At 50.5% G+C, this 27,973-nt stretch overlaps 1 protein-coding gene across 4 annotated transcripts; it reads right to left on the bottom strand.

The window, feature by feature from the left end:
• Positions 1-522: 522 nt before the first annotated feature.
• Positions 523-26,274, bottom strand: SEPTIN3 (septin 3). 4 transcript variants are annotated; one of them, XM_081309219.1, is made up of 12 exons: positions 26,095-26,274; positions 23,031-24,362; positions 15,301-15,492; positions 11,670-11,798; positions 11,214-11,295; positions 10,511-10,648; positions 9,048-9,165; positions 8,050-8,145; positions 5,944-6,043; positions 4,387-4,438; positions 4,002-4,095; positions 523-1,755 (listed from the first exon to the last, which is right to left on the bottom strand). In XM_081309219.1, the coding sequence occupies exons 2-12, from the start codon at positions 24,340-24,342 to the stop codon at positions 1,690-1,692; spliced, it is 2,379 nt and encodes a 792-aa protein (XP_081165345.1). In that variant the 5' UTR covers positions 24,343-24,362; positions 26,095-26,274; the 3' UTR covers positions 523-1,689. The 4 variants fall into 4 exon arrangements, with proteins under 4 accessions (XP_081165345.1, XP_081165343.1, XP_081165344.1 ...); XM_081309217.1 differs by lacking the exon at positions 26,095-26,274 and having other exon boundaries at positions 23,031-24,776; XM_081309218.1 differs by lacking the exon at positions 26,095-26,274 and having other exon boundaries at positions 5,944-6,040; positions 23,031-24,776.
• Between the last annotated feature and the right edge of the window lie 1,699 nt (positions 26,275-27,973).

Below are 27,973 nucleotides of genomic sequence, written 5' to 3'. Positions count from 1 at the left end.
TTTAGGGAATAGAAGGGGGGAAACTAGGAAGTAAATTGAATGAAAATAAATGTTTTCACTGAGGAAGGCAAAGCATAGCATCCCTCAAGGTCAAGTGTGAGAGCTTTATCATTTGGGATACAAAATCCCAGGAAATAATGACTTGAGGTCTGCAGATAAACTGACTTCACAAGATATTTCCATCTCTAATATTTGTGACTACTGGGGCTGGGGTTGTGGCTCAGTTGTAGAGTGCCCGCCTAGCATGCACAAGGCACTGGGTTTGATCCTCAGCACCACATAAATGTAAAATAAAGATATTGTATCCACCTAAAACTTAATAAATATTTTTTAAAAATTGTGATTACTTCTTACCAAGACTATTCCTGCTCACTTTCCACATGAGTTGATCTAATAGATGATTTGATCAAGGAGCACAAATAAGGTACAGGCCAAGCGATTATTGTTCAAACATCAATGTTTAGTTGTACAACACATAAAGTCTAGCAACATTTACACATCCAGTTTGAGTGTTGGCTCGTTTTCAATTGGGAAATTTAACCAGAATGTCACCAAAAGGTTGACTGGGACTGGTATCATTTAAGAAATGGGTCGTTCTTGCATCCCCTAGGCTTGGGCCTCTTGTTCCATCAGGACTTGGTTAGAGATGAATGGCCCACAAGTCACCAGCCTTTGAGCAATTTGTGTCATGGTGGAAATTGGGAGTGGAGGGGGACGTAGGGTCAGGGAGGATTCTATAAAGACACTGAGTGGGGCAGTGGCAGCCGACATTCGCAAACATTCATGCATCTGATGGGGTCTTTTCCCTCCATTGGGTATTTTCCAGAGCCTACAGCGACCACCTATGGCAGCTAATTCATTACTCACATTAATGAGGTGGGGATGGGGCAGGGGTGGGAGTAGGGGTAAGTAGGAAAAGATCCCTCTTCTTGCTAAGTGTACAGAAGGGTGCTTTTTTTTTTTTTTCCTAGAGTGTATAGCTTGTAGGTTTCTGAGATTTTGTGTATATTTAGCTGTTTTTGTTTTTTAGTTTGGAGATAAGGAAGTCAACTCCAGCAAATTCTCTTCAGGAAGACCACTCTTCCTAAGTGGCTGCATTATGGGGTGGGGAAGGTGTGTACCCACACTCTGGGCCAGCCACTAGTGGTGATTTTTTTTTTAATGATGCTAGCCCTTGTTCCCCTGGTCACCTGCAGTGACCCACCCTTCTAAATACCTTTAAGCAATGAAGGAGACACCCTTGTCCCACAGGGGCTCACACAGCTGGTCTCAATGAATCTGACAAGCAGAAAAATTGCTTTCTTGGCCCCTTAGGGAAGCCAAGAGGAGCTCATGCAGATGAATGGAGAAGGAGCCATGCCGTTTCCCTTGGAGATGGTTACAAACAGCTGGTATGGGTTTCGAGGGCAGAAGCGGATCTTGTGAGTTTTTTTCTCCCTAGAGATGGGCTGGGACCAGCTGAATAGACAATGGAGCAGGGCTGGCAAGGGCTCCATTCCACTGGGAGGAGAGGAGTGGTCTGGCTAAATGGAGGAAGCAACTGTCCTAAAGGGGCACCTGGCCCCTCCCACCTGCTGAGGACCAAGAGGGGCTGTGGCGGTGGGCTAGACAAGCACAGCACTGAAAAGGGTAGCCCTGCAGCAATAACAGCTGAAGGAATGGAGGGAGAAGCAGCGCTTGAAATGGCCTTCATTCAGCAGTGGGGCAGGGGGTGGCTGGCACAGGTGGAAGGACAGTGCCCAGGAGACCTTCTCCCTGCAGGAGGGTTGAGAACGGTTGAGGGTGTGGAGACCAGCAGCTGGCAGCAGACACATAAAACAGCTTCTCCAGGGAGGCTAAGACCATGGTTTGGCAGTGCCAAGCACCTCTCTCCTCTGCAGCCTCACCAATGCCCCCGCCCTCACCCCACAATCTTCCCCTACTGGTGCCAGGTACCCAGTCCCATATCTCCATACAGAACCACTCGCTGTTGGAGCCTGGGAGGCCTCTTTGGTTGACGTGAAGTAAGCTCTGGGTATAACACTGCTGCTGTTCTGTCCTGACAGGCGCCTACCCTGGAGTAACTTTATGGGCAAAGAAGACAAAGGGCGGATTGATAAATCAGCCTCCAGGAAAGACTGAGGCTGCAGGGTTGGGGTACCAGTGACCCGGTTACCCCTCCCCTTTTCCTGGTCCACCAAGCTTGGATCTTAAGTCTCTATTTTATTTGCCTAGCACCTGAGTGATAAGGACTGGGATTGTAAATGCTGGCATTCAGAGAGAACCAGTTGAAAACCTACATTAGACCAGGCAGTGGGACAGGAGGTTGGATAAAGTTGTAAACAGTATTATTTGGTGGTTTTTTTTTCCTTTCCTAAGGCTGAATGGCTCCCTCAGCCCCAAATTTCAGCAATCTTACAGATTAAAGGAAAAAGAATAACTTATTTGTATAATAAACAGGGGAAGTATCTGTGTTAATAAATACAGGGTTATGGGAAGGTAAGAAAAGGCTGAATGTCTGTTTAGGGGTGTCACCGGGAATGTCTACAGGAGTCAGGAGGAGGGGTGTGGAGTGAGGAAGAGAAAGACAAACACAATTGCAATTCACCTTAGAACAAGAGTAAAGAACAGAGAACAGGGAGTCAAGTAAGTCTGAGACAAAGGGAGCCACAGAGAAGCCAGCTCACCAGGGACAGAAGTCTGATGGGAAAAAGGGAAGTGTGGTCTAAAATCCATCCTGGAATCCAGACCACTGAGAAATGGTGTACATTGTACATTTTTTCTGATACTTCATTGGAATTGATTGTTCTAGAATTTAATGCCCTCACCCCTTCCCCCCCAAAAAAAACTGCTTCATTTTACCAGCACATGTGTTCCTCTAATTGTCAACTGCAGGAACCCCCCGCCCCGACTTCTTTCTTTGCCTTTGCTGCCCCACAAGTTCACAGCCAATTTCGTGTCTCGACTGGGGAAACTCTTTCCCATTTCTCTCTATGGCTCTGATTCCTCCTGTAATCTCAGATTGTACTTCGAAGTGCTTTTACTTGTGATCTTACTTTAGGGTGACCTAAAGTTATTTTTTGGTAGTAGACTGGGCATAAATTCTAAATATAGAAATGAAGCTAAGTGGACTCCTCTAAAAGGAAGTGAAAGATGTCAGGGACAGGCCGGAGAGGGAGGGAGAAGGGATACATGAAGAAGGGAGGGAAAGGGGGAAAGAGAGAAAGCAGAGGCAGGAAACCAGCCTGGGAACAAAAGCCAGGTGAGCAAGAAAAAGCAGCAGTCTTTGATGGTGACGTGGTAGCTTTTGAACAGTGTCCTTGACACAGACCAAAGGGTGTACTCCACTTTCAGGCACCAGTTCTTTCTGCAGGAACCCAGCTCAGACACAGTTCTGTGCTTCCCTGTGAACGTCCTTTTCCTTTTCCCAGGACATCCCCACTTTACCCAGGCCACCCCAACTCACAGGGAAGATACCCTGAACTCCCTCCCCCCACCACCCAGTCTAGCTCAGCCACCTGTCCTTGGAGAATTTCTGCAGCCCCAGTTTGTGGACAAGGACAGAAGTAAAAAGGAGTTTACTGTCCTGTGGGTCACCTGCTCCCAGCATCTGTGTCTAACCCTCCCAGACCTCTGGAGTGAGGTGCACAGCTTTGTTCTGGGACATGAGGAAAGAAGACATTCATGAGGAACCACACTTACAAGGGACTTTCAGGGAAGGCAATAAAAATACCTCGTCCCTGTGCACACACACAGGCGCGCGCGCGCACACACACACACACACACACACACACACACACTCATTTTCTCTCTCATACACACACATGCACACGCATACACATACACAATGTAGACAAGATGTTCCACAAATACCAGACAGGCCTGTGGGACAGAGCTGAAGGAAGAAGTGGTTGGAGGTGGTACTTGGGATGTGTGTGTATGGAGAAGTGGATATGTGTGACGACACAGAAAAGGGGTCATCAGGGGTTACTCTCGTGGCTTTCCTCTGTGTCCACGCTCACCGGAGGGAGGCCTCCATTGTCATTGAGCCGCTTGGCCCTGTAAGTCTCATAGTGGATGTTGTGTGTCACTTCCTTGAGGTCCTGGAGGTGGGTCCTGAAGGACACAGGGTGAGAAAAAAGGGGGATAAAATTAGGGGCAGCAAGAGGAGGAGATGACCCACCTCTGAGGTTAACACTTCACTTCAACAAACTGGACCCAGTGATTGGGACCCACTCCAGAAAGCCCCTTCTGAAGCCCCTTCTGCTTTGAGGCAGGAGCTGGAACTGGAACAGAAAGCTCTACCGGACACCTGGAGTCCCAGGAAGTAGTAAATCTGAACAGATGGCCCTGGACACCAAATAGTTAAGCTGACATCTGGGTCAAAACCTGATGACAAAGTCTTACCTGATGACAAAGTCTCGAAGCAGGGCAAACTCACAGTGGTTGAGGTTTTCCACTATGAACAAAACAAAAGAAAACAGGTGTCATTTCATGAATCAACATCCAGGAGGTAAACCTCTGTTTGGGTCACGGAGGCATTTAAAGAGAGCGTGGGGGCTGGGGTTGTGGCTCAGTGGCAGAGCGCTTGCCTAGCATGTGTGAGGCACTGGGTTTGCTGGTCAGCACCACATCTAAACAAATAAAATAAAGGTCCATTGACAACTAAAAAATATTTAAAAAAAAAAAAAAAAAGAGCATGGGACAGGTTGTTTTATATTTTGCTTACTTCAGTGTCCTGGATTTTTTTGTGTATGTGTGGTGCTGGAGATCAAACCAGGGCCACTCTACCACTGAGCCACATCCCCAACCCAGTTCCCTGGATTTTTTTCATTGAACAGGTATTTATTAAGCATCAGGATACAACAGACAGGATACTGTTCCAGACTCTGTAGAGTAACAGGGACTGTTATTCTCATTTTACAGAAGAGAAAACTAACATACAGGGAGTCTAAGAAACTTGTCAAGGCCGAAGATACAATTCCTATCCTTGGAACTTATAATATGACTGAAAGAAAGTAATACACATAGAACAATCAAGCCATCTTTAAAAGTTGATGCTCGGTCAGGCATGGTAGCAAGCACCTATAATCCCAGCTACTCCTGAGGCTGAGGATCATGAGTTTGAGGCCAGCCAGAGAAAATGAGCAAGATCCTGTCTTAAAATAAAACTAAAAGGACTGGATAATGTAGTCTGTCAGTGGTAGGGTAATTGCCTACCATGTACTCCCTCCCCACAAAATTTTTATAAATAAAATATTTAAAAAATAAAAATCCCAAAAGTGGGTTACAGGAAAACAAGAGATAATTCAAAACAAAGGGGTGAGCTTTGGTTTGGGATCACATTATCTGAAATCCAAGAATCACCACTAAGTTCTGTGATGGCACGTGCAAGGCTATGGGTTCACTCCCCAGAATCACACACAAAAAGTTATGTGACACCAGGCAAGGCTCTTAACTTGTCTGAGACTGCAGTGCCTCAGGAGCTTTCGTTCTGAGGCAGGAACCCCTGCCCTGCTCCCCTTGTAGGGTTATCACATCAACTGAGACCCCTGAAGCAGTTCTTGGCAAACTTTCCGAATCATCATGACCTGCCTGAGGTCACATTAATTCACAACTAAATGGAAAAGGCAACATCAGGGCCGCCCTTCAGTACTCTGCCAGATCACATCCTCCTTCACATGAAACCTTCCTCTGTTTTTTCTAGTCCTTGCTAATCTGTGTTCTGAACCCCTCTGACACACCAAGTTGGTGCCCCCTGGTCAGGTACTAAATGGATCTCATTGCTTCCTACCTGTGAGCATCATCTTCTCAATTAGACTGTACACACCTTATGGACAGGATCTGATGGGCATTTGTTGTATATCACATTATCTCAGGACACAGCCCTGACCCCAGATGGTTGGAACAAATGACTGGATAATTGATCAGCAGCCGGTTCTTCCAGAAAATGCATTTAATTACCTTCAATGATCCCCCAGGGAGTTTTTCTGCCAAGGACCCTCTTGCCATTCACTTGGTACTCCTTGTCACTTCCCACCACAGCGAAGGGCATGCTCTCCTGCTGGACAGGGGCAAAAACACAAACCAGACACATGTTCACAGTCATCCCCCTATGACCAGAATGTCCAAGTCAGGGCAGCAAATGGCCTTGGCTGCCTACCCTTGAGCCACACATTTATGATGCTCATTTGGTGACACTATTGATGGCAAGAGAAAGGCTCTCTCCCTTGAAAAGAACACTGAGCTAGGAGGCAGAAGTCCTGGGTTAAACCCTGAATATACTGCATGGCTGGCTAACCTCAGGAAGTCACTTCCCGGAGTGCACTTTGTACATTTCATAGTGCTTTAAAACACATTTTGCTTGATTTGGAACAGCCTTGCAATCTAGCAACACCCACTCAAGAGTCAGCCAGACTCACTGATGCCTCATGCTGTCTCCTATGAAACCTACTGGCAGATACCCGCGTCTGCTGAACTCGCAGGCACCAGGCCCCTTCTGCTCCACCGGGTGAGTTGTACATCTGCCAAGTGCCAGTTGTTTGTTCCCAAATGTATTTGCCTGAGGTACTTATTATTGTCATTGGATGAATTAACTAGTCAAGCATTGCTTAATGACAGGGTAAATTCTGAGAAATGTGTCCCTGGCTGATTGTGTTGTATAGTCGTCATAGCATGTACTTACACAAACTAAGAGACTATATCACTAGGTGATATCAATATATGGGATGATTGTCACTTGCATCATAGTTATGCAGCACATGACTATAGGTGTAGGCTGAGGTCATATGCACGTAGAGAGCTGTTTCTATAAAAATTAAGTTAAATGTTTCAGAAAGACTTTACAAATGTAAACTGCTTTGACATTAAGAGTAGACTTTGGGGGCTGGAGGTACCTCAGCTGAGGTTCAGTCCTCAGCACCTCAAGAAAAAATTCAAAAGAGTGGACTTATTCTCAGAGAAGAGGCCTTGGATCTACATGAAAAGTGTTTGATAAATATGATGTATGTTTTGTTAATTTAATTTCATAAAATATTTATTTATTTATTTATTTATTTTCAAGATTTATATACCTCTTTTTTAAAAAGTGATTCCCTCATTCAAGTTGATTCTTTTTTTTCAATTAACTACCTGTTCCAACTATATCAGGTAAGGGGCTTCTGCTAGATTATGCACCCTTGATGGAGGAGGGAACTCAAAACCAAAGCAGCGAGGGTTGTATCTCAGGTTTCAGTTGTGAATCTGAAAAAACCCAGACTAGATTCCAGGATTCTGATATAGAATTATGGAATTGTAGAAATTTGGAATTGAGAAGGACCCTAGGAATCACACAGGCTGACAGTTTCTAAGCCAGTTCCTGAAACATGTCGTGCCCAGGGGCCTCCTTCAGGTCTTCAGCAGGTATCCTAGAAGCAGCTGGGAAGGCAGGGCTCAGTGTCAACGCAGCTTTGCTCTTAGGTTTTGTATTTGGGAGTTCTGAGATTTAATTTTCTAAGAGTTCTTTAGCTCAGTGGTAGAGCACTCATCTAGCAAGTGTGAGGCACTAGGTTCGATTCTCAGTACCACATAAAAATAAATAAATACATACATACATAAAATAAGGGTATCGTGTTCAGCTACAACTAAAAATATTTTTTTTAAAAAAAAAGGAATTCTTCTAAGGAGTGAACAAGCCAATAAGCCACTCACCTAGTCTAGCCTCTGCATTTTACAGAGGAGGAAACCCAGGCAGCATCTGAGTAGAACCCAGATTCCCCGTGTTTCTGTTGTTTGGTTCCCCGCCTCACCACACACGGACTTTGCCAGACTTGTGGGGAAGAGGGTGCTTTTGTGTGGTCTGGGATTGGAAGGGAACCCTGGCTTTCTGGGTGCAGGGAGCCCCTCTGTGGGTTCATAGTCCTGGCCAGGACCATTGTCCTCCTTGTCCCATGTCACTTCTGGTCAGACAAGGTGGCACAGGGATATAGAGAAAAGACAGAGGAGGAAAGGTGGAAAGACAGAGGAAGCACATGACATACGTCCCAGGGGCATTAGGAGCATCTGTGGGATGAACAGAGCCCAGACACCCACCCTGATTTTGTCGTTCTCCGTCTTATCCTCCAGATCCTCATCGAATTCCTTCTGTGGGTAGAATTCAATCCCATTTACTTCAAGCTCCTTTCGAACCTGGTGGGGAGAAGTAAGGTGGTCAAGTGTTGTCATAGAAAAAAGGGCATGTGAGTGTGAGGTAGGGGTGTGTGTGTGTGTGTGTGTGTGTGTGTGTGTGTGTGTGTGTCCATAAGCACATACACAGTGTGTGTGGTGGAGTCAGAGATGCACCCAGCCTTTGATGCCAGTCCTCTCTGCACTCTGAGGCTGTGGACAGCAGGAAGATCCTACATAACGGTAATTACCACCGCCCAGCCCAAGAGGAGGAAGTCTCAGGCACACCAGTGTGCTCATCCCAGGGTCTAGGATTTGAACAAGTAGCACACCTAAGTCCAAATGCCACTGGGTGGTGCTCATGGCCTGCAGGCTGTATTCCTGCCCATAAGGAAGAGTGGTGAGGCTCCCGCCCCAAGCTCCTGTTTGCTTTCTTTCAAGGCCTGTTTAAGTCCCCTCCTCCAGGAGGTCATCCGGGACCTCTTCAGCATTCCGTTTGATTATACTTTTCTTAAAAGCAGCAACTATCTTTGCCCTGGCTTGTACACACCCTCCTCTGCCCTCCAGGGCGTCCAGCCAGTTGTAGGCGGTGTGTATAGATGATGTCACTGAGGACTAGCAGGCAGTTGACTGACTGATTAGTCTAGTCCTTCAAGTAACCTGACTTCTCAGAAGTAAGATACTTGTGTATCCAGTGGTCTCCTCAGCCAGCTGTGGAGTGGAAGGCAGCAGGAGCAGCGCTGGCTTCTTGCCTTTGGTCCCCAGAACCGCCAGCCCCAGCCTTCTCAATGGTTCATTAGGTGCTGGGGGAGGAGCTGGGGAGGACTGAGGGGGGGGGGAGATGATGAGAGCTAGGAGATGGCTTAGATCTGGAGGAGAGCAAGGAAGTGTTGGAGGCAGGAAAAGGAGAAAGGGGGCCTTCTTACCCTCTGCTTGAATTCAGACTTCTCCTCCAGGGTCATAGTGTCAGCCTTAGCAATGACAGGGATGATGTTCACCACCTTGCTGAGGTGTTTCATGAACTCGAGATCGAGGGGTCGCAAGCTGTGGCCCAGAGAAGGCGACAGTGTCAGAACCACCTGCCCTAGCCACTGCTACCTCTCGGGGCACCTCCTTGGGGGAGGACTGGGCTAGGAATCTGGCTGAGGCCACGAGACTGCGGCCTCTCCTGTGACACACCATCACTGACCATCTGCAGACTGGCCCCAATTCTTCCACCTGCACGCAGTCCCTCCCCCACCTTTCTTCCTTATATCCAGGCAAATTCTGCCTCTCCTTAGGTTCTCCCCACACCACTCCTTCCTGACACCTTTTCTGACCTAAGGATTTCTTTCTCCTGGAAACATCTGTGGATGGTTATCCCCATCCATGTGTCCTTGTGTCACGGTTACTTGTGTGTCTTATTCTGCCTGTGGGACTGCTCTTATGTATGGGCCTCCTCCCAGGTCCCAAAGTTAGTTCTGCAGGGCCCAGTTGGGGGCTTTGTCCCTCCCCTAGTCTGAAGGCCTGCTCCTCCCCAACCTGAGGCTCTGAGGCCCCAACCTGGCTTTAGTTTGCAACTGGGGTACTCATGAAATCAGGTTTTCAGATGGTTCCCTCTGACCGTGGATCAAGGTCTAGGGAGGGATAAAGCCAACCTTTACTGAGGTCCTGCCCGGCCCAAGGTTCTTGTTTCATATCCCTCCTTCCCCATTGCTGAACTCTGCTGAGTATGTTTTCTTCAAACATTGGGGCCTGTCTTGCTGGTGCTGTTCTCAAGAACTGAACTCTGCCCCAAGACTCGTAATGAGTTATAAGACACACGCTGGTCACATAGGAAGGCTGCTCGAGATACCAATAGGATCTCTGACCTCAGCCTATTCCCATACCTGACCATCTGGGGCCCACCTGCAACTCACAATCTGAGTTCCCAGCACGTTCTGCGTGCTCAGCCTTCTCTAGACTCCTAGCTCCCAGCTGGCCACCTTTCAGATGCCTATGGCTAGGTCCCACATCCTACCAAAATATCAGCCCCAAACTAATAGCCCTGCCTCTCCCTATTTCACCCCTTTTGTTTCCCCTAGACCCCAAGCTTTATCCAAAGCAAGAATTTGTTGGACTAATGGGATGCCTTCTGCTCACATATAGCAACTTCTCCGGTACAGTCATGCTGTGCTGGGATACCAGTGGGCAGTATGGAGGCAGATGATGGTTAGTTTTACCTTCCTGGTAAGAAAGTGAGACTTTCTTGTGGAAATTCTGGGAAATCCCAAGGTCATGACTGTATTCAAGTCCCTCTGGGCCCCTGAGATGGCCCTTAGCTGGTATCCAGGTATTGATTGCCCAATTCAGGACAGGCTGATACAAAACCAGAGTCAGGCCTAGCAGTAGAGGTGGGGGTGGTACATACGAGTGTCCTGTGGGGGAGATGAAGTAGAGGCAGCAGTGGACGCGGGTGTCAGGGATGCGCTTCTTCCTGGCGATGTTCACCTCCTCCTTCAGGAACTTCTCATACTGTTCATTGATGTACTTCTCAATGGGCTCCCAGCTGAGAGGAGAGAAAAAGTTGATGGAATGTAGCCGGGCGTGGTGGCACACACCTGTAATACTACTGGCTTGGGAGGCTAAGGCAGGAGGATCAAAAGTTCAAAGCCAGCCTCAGCAAGAGCAAGGCCCTAAGCAACTCAGTGAGACCCTGTATCTAAATAAAATACAAAATAGGGCTGGGGATGTGGCTCAGTGGTCAAGTGCCCCTGAGTTCAATCCCCAGCACCCCCCAAAAAATAATAAATAAATGGAATGTAGCAGAAGGACAGGATCCAGGAACTCATCTTGACACAGTCAGATCACAACCCTTCACACTTACCCTGTGTCCTACCTCCCCTGGTGGGTCTAGGATATCTGCCTATTCTCCATCTGCCCACCCCCTCAAATGGCTTTCCAAGGATGGTTGGCAAGGGTAGAACTCCCCAGGGAACCTAGCCTCTGCCTGGACTCTAGGAACCTGCAGAACATGAAGGATGCAGATGGTTCTCAGCATGAATGAATCTGCACCATGTTCATGTCTTCCCAGCAGAGGACTTAGGGCAGAAATCTCAGAGGCAGACATATACCAGTTTTCGTTGTTGATTTGGTCTCCAAAGCCCGGGGTGTCGATGACGGTCAGCTTCATTTTGACACCACCTTCCTCAATTACTGAGGGATGAATAGAAAAGGCATCAGAGAAGTCAGTCCTATAGCTGACCCCCAGTGACCCGCAGCCTATGAGCCAGGCCTCTTTTCTTCAGGACTAATTATTGGAAAAGGTAAGTTTAGGGTCTCCCCCTCTCCGTTTCTTCCTACTTCTATGTCTAAATCCCACCTGTGCTTCACAACCCAGCTCAAGGCCTACTTCTTTCCATCCAGGGCCCTCTCTCCCTTCCCTGGACTAGCAGTCTAAGGGGTTGGCTTTGTGGAATTTAGTGCTTAATTCTGCTCCATCATGAGGTTTTATTCCCCAATATGCCTCATTCCTTCCCCAATCATCCACCTCTGAACAAAGCCCAGAGGGGTCCCCGCCTGGTCCTCACCATGCCCAATAGCTTTGATCTCCACCGTCTTGGGGATCTTCTCCTCCCGATTCCAGCTGGAAGCCTTGCGGCTCACCTGGGATTTGAACAGCGTGTTGACCAGCGTTGACTTGCCCAGTCCACTCTGGCCTGCAGCAAGGCAGGAGGAGGAAGACAAGGTAGGGAGAGGCCACGTCCACCTCCTGAGCTCTCAGTTCTCCCAGCTTCCAGAATTCCAAGGATATGATCCAGGCCACTCACCAAAGGATGGAGGGGCTGAGTGGGGACAGCAGGCAGATGGGAATGCTACCCTGCTTACTGGAGAGGGCCTTGGGATTCGCCACTGGATTGTATAGTCTCTCCTGGGGCCCCAGAACCACTGGGAGAGGGGACAGCATCTGCATCTGTCTAATGTGGTGGGGTTTTGTTTTGGTTTGCTCTTTTGCTTGACTCAAGCTTTCTGTCTTTAATATACTAAAAGTAAAAGCAGAATTACTTTGCATTTCTGATGCCGCCTCATAGTGCCTAAGCACTTTCACATCTGTTAGCAAAATCTGTCTTTTTATCAGGCCTGTAAGTCACACAGCAGAGCTATCTTTATCCCCAGTAGAGAAGGCCCTAGAGAGATTAATCCTCTTCTGACTCACAATGTGTGTAGGGCAACTTAACTAGTAAATGCAAGACCAGGGACTTGAACCCAAGAACCTCATGGCTCCATATCCACTCTTTATTCTAGCGTAGCGGTTTTTAAATTGTGCTAAGGCCCTGGGTTCAATCCCACTACAACAACAACAAAAAAGTCCTGTTGGAGATCCATGCCAGAGTGGGCACCGCAAGAGAAGGGGAAGCAGGCAGGGTCTCAGCGTCCACCTGCAGCTCCTTCACTTTGGCTCTCTCTGCACCTGTATTCCCCATGCAGTCTTGCCGCAGTGTGTCCTCCAAGAAGTTCTACCACTAAAACACTTTTGGGAACCGTGGGTCTGAGCAGTGCTTCCCAACTCTAACATGCATGAGAATCACACCAGGGAGGCTTGCAACTGAAGAGCAGCATCAGCGTTCCCTGCACGCCCCGCCACAGATCCATGACTCAGAACCTGCAGCTTAGCTGGGCTTCCAGAAGAATCATATGGACACTAAAGTCCAGGAAGTTCTGGTCTGGAGTAAAAAGACCAGAATGGGAGGCAAGAGCCCCTAGGTTTAGACCCACCTGTGCTGTCTTCCCTGAGTACCTTGGAGTCAAGTTTGCCCCCGCAACACTGCGGGGTCTTACTTTCTTTACTGATAAGATGAGGGGGGAGGGAACTGCATGAGACCAATGATGGCAAGTAAGGGGCCTTCTCTCATTCTAGCTGGTCAGGGGGCAGAAGCCCCTTAGACTATTATGTTAAAATGGCTACAGCTGGGCTCAGTACTGGACATGACCCTGAGTGACCAGCAAGGTCTGCCATGGGGGAGGAGTGTTCCACATGTCTTATACAGGGTGGACATCTCAAACTGAAAATCGGAAGTCCAAATGCTACAAGATTTACAACTTTTGAGTGCTGACATGATGCTCAAAAAGTTTTAGATTTTTGGAGCATTTCAGATTTTAGATTTTCAAATTAGAGACATTAAACTGGTAAAATGAACGAAATTAATCTAAGAATTTCTTTAAAGTCCCAAATTAGAACATAACTGGTTCTAAATATTTCAGATAAGGGATACACAACCTGCATTTGCTATTCTTGGTCTGGGATATTTTCTAGGATCATTTGTTCATTCAATATTGGAGTCTTTCTTTTTTCTTTTTCTTCCTTTTCTTTTTAGGTAGCACTACACAGATGAATTTTTTTGTTGTTGTTATTTTTTCTCTTTTTGTTGTTTGGGGGTTTATTTGCTTATCTGTTTGTTTCCTGTGCTGGGGACCGAACTCAGGGGTGCTCTACCACCAAGCCGCACCTCTAACCTATTTTATCATATTGAGACAGGTTTTCACTAAGTTATCCAAACTGGCCTCAAACTTGCAATCCTTCTGCCTCAGCCTCTCGAGTTGCTGAGATTGCAGGCATGGACCACCACAGCACCTAGCACTCATTAAGTATTCTTAAGTGTTGTCCTAGAATTGGAGGCCCAGCAGGGGAGGGCAGATGGCTTTCACAATCCCACTTAGACCTGCCTCAGACATCATCCCAATTCTCAAAGAGCCCTTTGTTGCAAGGGACCAAAACATAAGCACACAGTTACAATATGATAAACCCTATGAAAGAGAGAACCACCAGGTGTTATAACAGCATTATAAAGGGAATACAATCCAGTCTTTCTGGGATTAAGGAAGACAGACTTCTAGGAGTAAGCAACAATGAAGCTGAAACCTGAAAGGCGACTTTGAATGAGCTGTGAGAAGCAGGAAGGGAGTTCTAGATGGAGCGAATGGCACATGCAAAGGCTCAGAGGTAGAAATGAGTGTGGCAAGTCGAGGAGAATTGTTCCGCAAGAGCGAGGAGTAAGAATGCTGGGTGGGATATGGTAAGAGATGAGTTAGAGCAGGAGTAGAATAGTGGTCTTGAGTTAGAGCAGGCCAGAATAGGAGTCTTGAGGTTAAAAGAGGGATAGTAATGGGATGTAAGTAGAATGGGTAACTTGATGATGAATTGGAAGGAGAGACAGAACCAGATGGACTGGTGTCACTCCAAGTGTGGCCTATGGTCTGGCTTCCTGGGTCCACAAATCATTTGTTACTGGTTCTTGAGATAAGAGTTTTGTGCTACAAGGTAAATCAACTCTGTCCCTGTTTGATGTTTCACCCTGGGCCAAGTTCTTAAGCACAAACCTGAAGGTCAGCTCTTTGAGCAGTACAAGTGGCCATGGCAATCCAGGTGGCAGACCTAGCTTGACTAGTGAGGGATGAAGAGAAGAGGGAAGACTTGGGATATATACTTAATACAGATATATATAAATATATATAGAGAGAGACATATATATATATATATATATATATATATATATATATATACTCACACATATTTTAGTTATAGATGGACACAGTGCCTTTATTTTATTTATTTCTTTTTATGTGGTGCTGAGGATCAAACCCAGTACCTCACACATGCTACTAGACAAGCACTCTACCACTGAGCCACAACCCAAGCCCAGACTTGGAAATATTGACCCTGGAAAAGGGACAGGACTCCATGATTGATTATACTGGGGATAAGGAAGGAAAAGGGAAGAAAGAAGATGCCCAGCTCCCTGTTTCAGCACTGAGTGACCCAATGATGCTATTTAGTGACCAAATCTCTACAAATTCCCTTTCAATTTTAAAGCTCTATGAAAGACTCTAAAGAAGACCACCTTTCACCAGTCCTCCCACCAGCTCTTGGAGGCGGGGAAGGGCACTAATGATCCTCCCCTGCCACAAACCTGAAAGCAGCTTGGAGTGGTAGAGAGGCTACTTGTCTGAACCCACTTGAAGGCAGAACAGGCTGGCCACCCACCCAAGCTGCCATCCCTAAGGGAAGAAGGTGCCCAGGCCTTTGTGGTCAGCATGGCAATATTCTCACTCCTAGAGAGAGTTCTTCCTAGAGAAGCCACGGCTGAGGCCATTCTGGGGAGAGAAATAGGATCCTTAGTGCTACCTGCTGCCAGGCCCTCCAATGACCCCTTGGCTTCATACCAACAACCATGATGTTGAAGTCAAAACCAGTCTTCATGGTCTTCTTGCGCATCTGCTCAATGATGGTGTCTATGCCAATGTAGCCCAGCAGGTTGGAGTTGATGCTGACGGGCTTCATGGGCACTGCCGGCTTAGGCCTGGGCTCAGGCACCAGCTCTGACATGGCTGTGTCCGTCCTGGTCTCCGGGAGCCCTGCAAAGCCAAGGTGGGAGGGGCAGGTAGGGTGGGTGGGTGGGAGGAAAGCAGAGGTCACATGGAAGCCACAGTATTTTTCTCTTCATATGGAAGAGTATGGAGTTGGGACTAGAAGGGACCTTACTATTACCTAGCCTGAACCCCTCAATGCATACATGAAGAGTCAGGCCCAGAGAGGGAAGGACTTGCTTAAGAACACAGGCCAGGTCACGTGGAAAACCTGCTCCAGCACTGGGTTCTCTAGCTACTGATCACTCTGATCACTTTCAAACACACTCCACAGCACCAAAGCACACCTGTGCATCTAAACCCAGGGCTTCTCCACCTTGGTACTCCTGATATTTGGATAATGCTTTATTGTGGGGGCTGGCCTGCGCCCTGTAGGATGCCTAGTGGTATCCCTGGTCTCTGCTCAATGCCAGTAGCCCACCATTTGTGACAATCAAAAATGTCTCTAAACAGTACCAAATGTCCCCTGGGGGTCATTGCCCCAGTAGAGAACCACTGACCTAAGAAGTGCCTGAGGTTTTTCAGACCCAAGTCCTGTCTTGACAAATAAAGGACAAAGACTCGAGAATCCTGCAGCTCACATCTATTGACTGTCACTGACCTCAACTATTTCATGCTGCAGAAGCAAATAGGGCCACCTTTCTCTGCAGAGAGCATCTCTTTCACCTCCCAGCCTCAATGTCCCCTCTGTTCCATAAGCTGCAAAGTAGAGGTATCTGTAGGAGCCCCAGACACCCTCCTAGCTATAGTTTAGAGTCAATGGGTCCGGTGAGCAGGGGACGATACTCTGATGAAATCCGTCATTTGCCTAAGATAACACAGCATGGGAGAAACGTGAGGCTGAGGAAACAGCCCTTCCCCCTGGGTCTGGCAGACCCTGAGTATGTTCACACACAGCAGGAATCTGTGAGTGCCCCATCAGGCCACTGTCCACCAGGGTAGGTTCTAGAATAGAGCAACTCCATTTCCCCATCCATAAAATGGATGTGTGAGTGAAGCAGAAAGAGACTGGCTTTGCTACTGGTCAGCTCTGTGGACCTGAGCAGACCCCTGAGTCTGCTTCTTCCTCTGTAGAACAGCGAGATCATGACTAGGGCTGCGATGAGCATTGCATGAGATGTGATGCTCAGAAGCACTGAGCAGGTGCCTCAAAGTCCCAGACCCACTTTCCCCTGCCCCTTTCAAGGTCACCAGCTTACTTGGAGGAGAGATGAAGCAGTGCCTGTGAAATCACTTGTGAAAGAAGGTGCCCCAGATGCTAATTTCACGAGCACAGTTACTAGACTCCCTGCTCTCTGGCGGATGCCTTCCCAGCTCTGCCATTCTAGAATTCTGTGGTTCAAAATCACCACCCTGCAGTCTCAGCCTTACAGGAAGGCCTGCTGGAGCAGCAGATGGGCAGGAGGGAGAGGGGACAGGAGTGCCTCCCTCCCTACCCACCAAGCCCAGTCAGGAGTCTGTTCTTGTACCCACCCCCTACCTGGTCCTTTCACTGGTACTGGCAAGACCCTCTCTCCCCACAGGAAACTGTCACTCCCCACTTCCTCCTGTCACTCCCAAACACAGCAAGATCTGACAAAGCCTTAGGACCTCCCCAGGGCTTGGCGAAGCTCCTTCTTGCTTCCCAGGAAGGTACGCCAGCCAGGCTGCTCCAGACGGCAGCAAGATTGGCTCAGCCCTGCAGCAGCTGACTCCAAGCAGGCTGGCCCTGCTCCTCTGCTCACCCACGTGGCTCATGCCCTGAACACAGCACACCTGCATGGGGGGGCCAATGCCCCATTTCTTCTGCCCAGCTGCTCATACAGGCTGGCCCTTCCCATTTCCCTCCTGCTCATCAGCTGAGCCCATTTGGCCTCTACAGTCTGTATTGTGAGACCCACTTGGTGGTAAGGTGGGGCAGAGACCAGAGGTTTTACTCCAATTACAGACCTGGTAGGTGAGCCTTACACTTATTCATGGGAGGGGTAAGGATCCCTGTAAAGCATTTGTCCTCATGGCCTGTTCAGCCCTGGTTTGTCAACTGCAGCATCCTAAGAAAGCATTCCCAAAAGACAGACCCTTATGAGAGACTGGGCTACCAGATTCCCAAATTACTTCCATGGGTAGAGCAGGCCTGCTACAGGTCCAGGCTGTGGGCAGATCTCACATTTTACTCCTCTAGTGAGGACATATTAGCACCCACTGTGCCCCATCCAGAGCACCTACTGACAAGTCAGCCTCCTCCTGACCACATGCCAGTCCTAGACTATAAGCACCCACTGATCAGCTACAAGTCCTAAAAATGTGCTGCAGGTCACTGTGCCACAAACTTTGATGGAAGACCTTGTGCCTTCTCCAACTCCTGGCTAACTCCTACTTTCTATTTTCCTGTCTGATGTGGGTGTCCCTCTTCTGTGCTGTCCCTCATCTGTTCACACATGACACTCATTCATTCCATCATTCCAACCCCAACCAGGCCATTTCATATGCTGTCAACTGCAGGCCTACTTCAGCCAAGCCCTACACTCAATGCCAAGGACACTTAAGTACACCAAGCAAGGTCATTGCCCCCAGGGGCCCACTGTCTGGTGAGGGTGTCTAACAAAGCCACCAAGACCTCTGGGGCACCAAATAAATGTTGCCCTGGAGTTGGATTCTGTAGTTCCATCCTCTGCCCCATAGCTCTCCTGGTCATACCAGGCCAGCTTCACATGGGCAGCTAACCCAGGCTTAAATTCTAGCAAGGTGACTTCTGTAAGCCTCAGTTTTCTCCTCCAAAAAGCAGGGACAGTACATGCCTTTCCAGGTTACTGTGAAGGCTATACAAAATCATGGACAAATAATAAAAGCAAAAACAAAATCCTGAACATAAGTTCTCTGGCACCAAATATATGCTGGCTTCCACACTTCTTCAGGACAGGGCAAGGGCCGTGTCTTATTGATCTTGGTGCCTAATGTACTTAACATTCCACAGTGAGCACCCATGAATGAATGGAAACCCCAGGGCAAAGCAGGTGTCACTTCAGGACCATCACCTTTCTCCCCCCTCAGATGCTGCCCCTGAGCAGAGCAGCTGACACTCAGCCACAGTCAAGGAGGGCAGACCTGTTAAGAGAGATCTCCTTGCCCAGCGCGCTGGCTCAGGCACATAATCCCAGCAGCTTTGGATGTTGAGGTTGGAAGACCTCGAGTTCAAACCCAGACTCAGCAATAGAGAGGCCCTAAGCAATTCTCTAATAAAATATAAAAAGGGCTGGGGGTGTTGCTCAGTGGTTAAGCACCTCTGGGCTCAATCCCTGATACCGAGAGGGGAGGATATCTCCATCCTCCCCTGTAACAGAAATTGAAGGAAGACCCTCCAGGGTGGGGAAGAGCTCAGGATGGGGGGTCATAAGAGGATGAAGCTCAAGTATGTCATCCTGGCTAGATGGTTCTTTGGACCCCTCCTAAGATCCCAGCTCTTCCAGGGGCCCTGGAGAGGAGGGGATTTGTCGGAAGCACCTCCTGCTAGGAGCCACCTGCCCCATCAGTGCTCCAGGGAGAGGCACTGTCCACCTGACTCAGCTCTGCCCCATGGAGCAGCGCCTCCATCTCACACATGCTGGTGCTTTCTTGTACAGGAAAATGATTGGCTTTGTCTTTGTCTGGCCCAGGGACCCCACCCCTCTGTTGGGAAGGTGACAGTAGGAGGAGGGGACCTTTCCAGAATAGCACCTGCCTCCCTGACTTAGAGATGCCCCCTTTTCCCTCCCAAGCTGGGGGTCTTCCCTAGTCCCCAGCAGTCTTCAAGACCCCACCTCCACCGCAGGGGCAAGTCCATTGGCTCCAGCCTTGGGAGTTGGGAATCACAACAGATGCCTTAATCCTTCCCATTCGCAGAAGCAAAGGGCCTCTGGGACACCCCCTGTCGCCTCCGAGAACTCAGAAGGCCAACGAGTTTCCCTGGAGACCACCAGCTGGTGCCTGTCTCAGCTGTGCCTATCTATATTGGGGAAAGGGGACTGAAGTGTCAGCGCACAGGTCTCTTATAGGCTGGAGGTGGCCCTGGTACCTGTGCATGGTGTACATGTGTGTGCGTGTCTTGGCGTGCTCCAGCGTGGGGTTTTTGTTGAGAATACGGGTCCCTGCTTGCGTGCGTGGGTCTCCGCGTTCTTTGTGCTTTTTTCCGAGACTGTCTCGAGGTGTGTGCGTCTGTCCATGCATATGTCACCGCGCGTGGGCTCCTCGGCGCTGCAACCCTCCCCCTAGTAGCACCTCTGGCCGCGCTCGGGGGGCCGCAGCCTCCTCCCGGCGGGCGCCGGTGGCCCAGCTGGCCGCCCTACCTTTGGACATGAATCCTCCTTTGTCTCCGTTCCTCCGGGAGATGCTCAGGGCGCGGGGATGCAAGGCTGAGCGGGGCGCAGGCTCCCCTGGGCCGAGCGGCCCCTGCAGCCGGGCCTCGCCCCTCCGCGCTCTCGGCCCACCCGCCCGGCCCGCCGCCCCGCCGCCCCGCCGCGCCTCCCTGCGCCCCGCGCCCGCCCGGGACCTCGCCTCGGCTCGCTCGGCGCCGCGCTGCCTTGCCCGCGCGCACCGATGCCGCCGCCGCCGCCGCTGCCACCCGCACCACGTGACCCGCGCGCCCGCCGGCCCCGCCGAGGGCCCCTCCCCTTCCCGCGGCGCCCGAGCCCGCACGCGCGAGCGGCCACCGGGCCGGCTGCGGGCTGCCAGGGAGGTGCGCGGGACGCCGTGTCCCCGGACTCCCGGCGCCCGGCCGCGGAAGGTGCTCGCAGCTCAGTCCGGGTTCCTCCCGCTCCATACTGCTCCCGGCCCCTTACCCTCTAGTCTGGGGCGGGGCGGGGGGACGAAGGGGACCGGTGGCAGCTGCGGGCAACCGTGCGCGCGCGTGAGTCACGCGGTGGTTGGGATATTGCGCTGGCTCACCGCGGTTCTGCCCAGGCGCGGGCGCCCTGAGAACCCTGAGTCAGGGACCCAGATTCCAGGCCCAGCTCCCGGATGATCAGCCCTATAACTTGGGCTAGTCGGAAACTTCCCTGAGCCTCAGTTTACCCACCAGAAAAATCTTTCATGCATTCGGTCAAAATTAACGGACAACATATTATCAGACTCCTAGGGAAAGGGGGCTGAGGATGACCGTCCTTGCCCTGAAAGGTTCTAGATCTAGTGAAGGAAACAAAGCGGGAAGGAGTTTGCACAGGGTGGACCCAGGTGGGCACCCAGGGGAGAGGGGGGTTGTGGAAGACTTCTTGGAGGAGGTGAAGCCGAGATGGAAAAGGAAATGGAAGGGGTAGAGAAACATGGAAGGGCATTTTGTACAGAGAGGGCAGTAGTGGTGAGAAAGCACAGAGGTGAGAGCTGCGGGACCCCAGAGCTCTGGGCTAGGCTGAAGCAGACGAGAGTGCAGATAGGATGTCCACCTAAGGCTGGAGGAGTCTGCAGCCTTGGAACCAGGCTAAGGAACTGAAGGGAAGGCAATGGTGAGACACTGGGGAACATTAAACATGAATCCCTGAGGCAGCTGTGTGGCAAGGAGGGGGACAGAGAAGAGGCCCCACAGTAGCAGAAGGATGGAGGAGACAGACAGGGGAATGGTCAGGTGCTATTATGGTTTGAATATGAGTTATGCCCCAAAAGCTCCTGCTTTAATGCAGGAATGTTAGGAGGTGAAATGATTAGGAGAGCTGCAACCTGATCAGCCCATCCTAGTACAAACGACTGACCAGGTGGTAACTGTAGGCAGGTGGGGCGTGGCTGGAAAAGGAGGGTCACTGGAGGATGCCCTGCAAAGGTCCATCTTCTCTGTGGCCTCCTGCCCCCTCCCTCCCTCCCTCTCCCTCCCACTCTGAGTGGAGCAGCTTCCCTGGGCTATGCCCTCCACCATGATGTTCTGCTTCTCCTTGGGCCCAGAGCAATGAACTTGGCTGACCATGGACTAAAGCTCCGAAACCATGAGCCCCAAGAAACTTTTTCTCCTCTTAAGTTGTTCTTTTCAGGTATTTTGGTCAGAGTGATGCAAAGCTAACTAATTAGCACTGAAAAGGTAAAGCAATAAGATGGGAAATAGACTGAATTGGATGTAGGAGAAAGAAAGATGAGGAAAAGGAGGACACCCAGGTTTCTCATGAGGGGATAAAAGGCTGGTGTGTCTTTGGCTGAGAGAGAGCTCAGGGAGGGCAGGAGTCCATTCAAGAAAAGTGCTGCCTCTGGACATGCCCAGGAGATGTCCTGGTAGAGAAGTTGAACAGGCCTCTGGCTGACTATGTCTGCGTTTCAGGAGAGAGATCTGGACTGAAGATGAAGGGACAGTTGAAGTCACACAGAGAAGAATAAATACCAGAACTTGGGGAGGTCCCCAGAAAGATTGTGCAGGGTGAAATGAGAAGGGGGCTGACAAGCCACAGAACCAATTCAGGAACTGGACTGGATGTTTTCAAGCCTTTTTCCTGACCCAGAATCTCTTGAGCCTTTGAAATGTAGGGAATGCGACAGTCGAAGTAGAATCCTAATGGTCTAGGTTTCATTCAGCTTACTGATAAACTGGGAGATATACTCAGCAATGAGCACTTGCCTAGCACACAGGAGGCCTCAGGTTCAAACCCCAGCACCAAAAAAGAAAGGAAAACCCTACCAATCAGCCTACTGCCACAACTAATCCACTTTGGTGAGACTTTAACATGCCACAAACTCTCTGAGGGAACTTCCAGCCCTTGTGTTGACTTCCACACGTCTCCAGTGAGGCTGGGGATATAGCTAGCATGCATGAGAACCTAGCATGATCTCCAGCTTATCTTTCAAGACTAAAGGGCTGAGGGTAGGGGTGCCAAGAAAGAGAATCTCAGGCAAAGCAATTTTTTAACAACAGATATCTTCCTGAAAGGCAGAGTGTGAATAGATTTAGAAGATCTTGGGCAAGGTCATTATCTCACATGCAGGAAAGCCTGGCTTGGTTGTTCCTGTGGTAGATAAGTCTGCGGCTATGTCCAACTTGGTATCCAGAGCAGGAAACTACTATGGCAAATCGTGGGTTACTGAAGTGCTAGCCTGTATTTCCATGCAGTGGTTTGCTTTTAAAACTAGACTTGGGGGGCTGGGGTTGTGGCTCAGCGGCAGAGCACTAGCCTCTCACGTGTGAGACCCCGGGTTCGATCCTCAGCACCACATAAAAATAATAAACAAAATAATAATTTAAACAAAATAAAGATATTTAAAAAAAACTAGACTTGGCTATTGATGGCCTGAGTGTTCTAGCTCTTTGGAGAACAAAGAAATAACCATGGAGATGCTCACTGAAGGACTCAGCCTCATGGCTCCTCCACAAGTTAGCTGCAAGCCTTCCTTCTGATGGCTTCCCTCAACCTGGCCTCTGGCAGGCTAGTATTCAAGTCAAGGTACACCTCCTGTCGTCAGTTCCTTTCTGGCTGATTTATTCAATTCCAACTCTAGAATCCTCCTTCCCTTTCCTAACCTATCCAAGCATGATATTCAACCCATCCCAGACTCATATACCTCTCACCCCCTCCAGCACCACCCAACAGAATACCTGCACTTACCTTGGAATTCTCTGGCCAGATCCAGTGTGACAGGCTTGGTGGCTTGGTCTGTGGCAGTCTCCACTGTGGGGTGGTCCTGGGCTGCTTCGATGCTAGGCATTAGTGGGTAGGTAGCAATGTCCAGCTCACCAGTGGCTGGGTCTGTGGCTGTGCCCAGACTGCTTGTGTCCAAAGTAGGAGAATCCATAGTTGTACCCAGCTTGGCTTTATTTGCTCTAACCAAAGCCATGGTTGTGTCTGGCCGGGCTGTGCCCAGCTTGACTGGATCTGGTATTGTCAAAACCATGGCTGGGTCCCCTGAAGTCTTATCTGGTTTGGCTTTGTCTGCTATAACCATGACTCTGCCCAGCTTCTCTGGATCTGTAGTTATCAAATCCGTGTCCTTGCCTGGCTTGGTTGCACCTGTGGTAGATAAGTCTGTGGCTATGTCCAACTTGGTATCCAGAGCAGGAAACTCTGTGCCTGTGTCCCATCTGGATATGTTTGTTGTAGCCAAAGTAGTAGCCAAGCTAGATCTGTTGGTGGCCATTGTGGCTAAAGGTCTGGCTGTGTCTGGCCTTGTTGTGCCCACAACAGCCAAATTCATAGCAGGGGTGGCCCTTTGGAGTAGCCGGGGTCTGGGAATACCCCTGGACCGGGACTTACCTCTTCCTGCAGAGGCTCTGATGTGCCCTTGGCCCACCAGCCCTGGCCCCGCAAAACTTGATGAACTCTGGGTTAGCCGAGATTGGAAAGGTAAGGCCAGGTATGAACTCATAAGGGGCTTCTCCACTGTGGGCATCCTGCTGGGTTTGAGCAGACCTGGGTTCCCTGGACCCTCAGAGTGGACTCTGCCCTCTGGCACTATAGTCATGGGTGCTGAGCTTTGAGCAGACAGCCTCCCTCCTCCATGAGTGGCAGCCTCCCTGCCCAGGGTATGCAGCTCTTCCCAGTGGGAAAGTGGGTGCTTCAGAGACCTTGACTGGCTCTTGTGATGGATTGTTAGGGAGATGGAGCTCAGCTTTCTGGGCACAAGGCTGTTGGCAGGCAGAGGGCTCAGGACAGCCCCTGGGGCAATGCCAGTGTCCTGCTGAGGCACACTTAAAGTCCTGGCTCTAAGGCCCAGTCTGCTGGAGGTCTGTGAGACATGGCTTTTGGGAAAGGCATCCAGATGGACAGTCTTTCTGACGACAGGGATGAGGGGGGATACCCCTCCAGGAAGCCTTGAGGGGTGAGGATGGTGCCCCAGCATGTTGCTGCGGGAAAAGGAGGTTCCAGAGCCTGAGGCTCCATGTGGTTGCATCTCTGGAGGAGCAGGTGCAAAGTTGTCCATCGGCTTCCCCTGGGACAGTCCTGGAGTGAAGGTCCGTCGGGGTGAAGTGCTCAGGCTTGGAGGTTTCATCCCTCCTCATCCTGACCAGCAGCTGGCACTGCCCTCGGAAGGGCCCTCATTTGGGGGACTCCTTAGTGGAGTGCACACATTTCTTCCTACCTTCCTACAGCTCCCACCCGCCATAGTCTTTCACATACCCACACAACACCCAGCCAGTCTCCACACGGGACAGCCAATGCACACTGCCCCTGCATGAGAGAACGCAGGGTCGGGGATTCCTCTCCCTCTGCTTGAGCCTGGGTGTGGCCCCCTCTCTGTGGACAGCTCCATGGAGGTCACATGCATGTTCAGGGACCCTGGAGGAGGGCAGTGGCTTCTGAGGTCCTATCTGCCTCTTTCTTCCAGAAGGAGCCAAAGGGCTCCGGGTTCCTACCCCCAGCCGCCAAAATAAGAGTTCAGGCATCCAGGCCAGAGGTCCAAGGAGGACCAGTTGGCTTGAGAACAGGGTCTCCATCTGGGGCTTCTGCCCCCAACCAGGAAAGAGCCCTGGGTTGTCCTGGTGTGGAGACAGAATCAGAGATGGAACTAGAGGGGCCCTAGAGAAGGCAGGGCTTGGGAAGTAGAGAAGTGATGGGTATTCACAGGAGACATGACTGGTGAGCAAGCCATTGCCCCACTGCGTAGGGAGACTGCCATCCCCAACTGCCCAGCAGGGAAGTGGGCAGGGCTCTAGGGAAGTAAACATTGGGCATGCGCCCAAAGTCTGTGTCAACAGAGGGAGGTGGGGCCTGGCACCAGGCAGTTCCTACAGACACCCAAAGGTGGGAAAGTGAAGGCTCCTTCTGAAAATCCAACATGGGGCTCCTAGGCTGTACCTCTGGGTGAAGAGGAGACAAGGCTGTGGATAAAACCAGGCTCCAGGCTACAAAGATGCTCAGGCCTGGAAGATCAGAACTGCTGTGGGACTGGTCACTCAGAGGCAGGGTGACAGAGGGATAAGAGGGGGACAGAATTAACTCAAGGGGCCCATGGGGACACAAATGAAAGCCTCTGGGCTGTGGAGGTGTCTGGGAGGGGGCTGGAGAAGGCTCCCTGGAGGGAGGGAATAGGGAGGAAGGGATGTTGAAGATGAGGCTCAGGCTACTGCCTGGTGGTCAGGGAGGTGGAACTCCCCCTGAGGTGTTCTCTAGGGTCCCCAGATGGCTGACTGGTGCCCACTCCGGGATCCATATAACTCATCCTTTGGGACAAAGTTGTTTCTGTTGCTTTCGACACTGTGAACTTGACCTGCTGCATGGGGGGGCCAGGCCCGGGTGGTAGGAAAGTTGGTTTCAAATGTGAGGGCTGGTGGGGGAGGAAAGCAGTTCTAGAGCCAGCTCTCTCAGGTCTGGAGCAGGGACAGGGGAGACAGGGCAGCAGAGGGGTCCTAGTCATGTCTTAAAGTGTATCCCCAGACACATATTCGTATCCAAGACTGTCCTGCCTCAGTCCCCTCCCCATGGGCATATCCCTGAAGCTCTACCCTTCTGCCCACTTATTTACAACCACAGGCTTCTGGGCGCACTGTGTTCACTTTGCACGTAACCGCAGACATCTACCCTCAGTGTGCACAGCCAGACCCAGGGAGCTGGTCAGGACTTGGGAGATCTGTTCCTCTGTGTTCAGATCCCCATCCCCTCACTGAGCCAGGTTCCCCATGGCCCTTGATCCTTTTCCTCCCCCTTTATCCCCATGGCACAAATACCCTCCTACCTTGATCAGAAGGTAACACAGGCTGCAGATTCTTGGCCTGAGGAGCTGGGGTGAGTGCAGGCCCTCACCTCCTCTGTACCCAGAAGCTGGCCATGGTGGCCTCCTTCCTCTGGACCCCTTCTGGGCTCCCACTCAGCCTCCAGGCCGCAACCCCAGGCCTAGGGCCCAGCTCTCTCCTGACCTGTGCCTCCAACTACATCTGGCAGCTGGGCTGGGCTCTGGGGCAGGGAGGGGCTGGTTCCTCAGGAGTGGGTGTCAGTGAATGGCTGCTCTGAGCTTCTGGAATCCTAAAGGGTCATGGGAGGCTCACAACGGCCAGGCTCAGCTGCTGTGAACTCAAGGCCACCTGGGAGGCGGGGGTGTCCTGCTGGCTGCCCTCCTCAAATGTGCTGTCTCCCACAGATTGGCCCCTGGTGAGATATCTCCAGTAAGAATAGGGATACTCCAAAGATAGTGTTCCCCTGGTTATCCCCAGGCCACCTTACTCTGCGTTCTGTGACCCTCAGGCACCTTGCCTACACACCTGGGGTCTTTTCTCAAGCAAGCTGAAATTCCTGGAACTTAGATCTGTCCCCTCAATGACTAATCCCTAAGCCCCAGCTCGTTCCAGCTGGACTCTCTCCACTCAGATCCTGAGGGAAGGAAAAGACCTTGGCCAAGGCCTGGCCTGGAGGAGACCCACGAAGCCACTCATCCTGGCAATGCAGATTTTCAGCAGACCCTGGCTTTGGGCTGGGTGTCTTCTTCTCCATTCCCAGGTTACCTCTGTCTGAGGAATGCTCTCATAATGGTGGCAATAAGAGTCGCCACTTATGGGCACATACTCTAGGGGTGTGGAAACATCCTTATAGCTGTCCTGTGATGGGGACATCAACATCCTCTGAGCACTCACCCTGCACCAGGAACTAGGCTAAGCACCCTCCAGGCATCTTAAAAACTCTTCACCTTGCCACCTGCTTTTTGCCAATGAGGACCCTGCAGCCCACACCACACTGGTCTATATCCCTACGTGCCACTCTCTTTGGCCAGTGAGCTTCTGGGCCACGCTGGCCAATAGAACTTTCTGTGATAATGGAAATGTTCTATATCTGTACTGTCCAATGCAATGGCCATTAGTTACAGGTGGCTCCTGAGCACTTAAATGTGGCTATGGTAAGCAAGGAACTGGATCTTTTATTTCATTTTAATCTGTAGCTCCTGTATTAGACAGCACAGTTCTAGATTTTATTTTTCTCTGGGTCCCAGGCCTGGTAAGAATTGCCCTCAGTAAGTTTCTGTAAAATTAATATAATAAACGAAACAGTTGGATGGTAAAATGTGTAGACCCGGTGCCCTCCCCTCTTCTTAACCATTGTCTCCCCTTCAGGCTTTAGGTTTTCAGACTTGTCTATATTCTGGTTACCAGGGCAACTGGCTAGAAGTCCCAGGCGAGGGGGAGGGGAGCTGTCTGGAGTTCTTCCCCCTCCCTCCTTTCTTTAAGGCTGGGGGGAGGAAGAAGGTGGCTGATGGGAGGAAAGAGTTCAGCTCTGCCTGGACGGATTGGGGGTGGGGGCTCTACGGCCCACCCCCGCTGGGTTACATTACTTCTGGGAGATAAAGCACCCTGCGCTGAAGTCAGCAGCCCTGGGTTCTCTTTTCACTTTGGCCAATGACTCTCTGTGTGACCTCTATCAGATCCCCCACCCTCCTGGACAGCAGTGCTTTTTCCAATAAACACCAGGTGCCCTCATGTGGTCTGTTCTAGCTTGAAGATCCAGAATTCCTCCTCCTTGTCCCTTGAAAGCGAGGTCCGAGTCTCCTCCAACTCTTCCTTCCTCTTGCCCATCTGCCCCTGAGCTCTCCTCCTTTGAGCACCTTTGCGGACACTGCCTGCCTGTTA

This window comes from Spermophilus citellus, assembly GCF_964194105.1.
Source record: "Spermophilus citellus genome assembly, chromosome: 10".
Lineage (NCBI taxonomy): Eukaryota > Metazoa > Chordata > Mammalia > Rodentia > Sciuridae > Spermophilus > Spermophilus citellus.
This window is presented reverse-complemented; position numbering and strand designations above follow the sequence as displayed.

Excerpts from the sequence above, each read along its gene's own strand:
- SEPTIN3 (XM_081309217.1), bottom strand. The coding sequence starts at position 24,411 with ATGAAACCTCCAAGCCTGAGCACTTCACCCCGACGGACCTTCACTCCA. Across the intron at positions 11,296-11,669 it reads GATCAAAGCTATTGGGCATG|TAATTGAGGAAGGTGGTGTC; the intron begins GTGAGGACCAGG and ends TTCATCCCTCAG. Across the intron at positions 10,649-11,213 it reads CAAATCAACAACGAAAACTG|CTGGGAGCCCATTGAGAAGT; the intron begins GTATATGTCTGC and ends CTCTCCTCTCAG.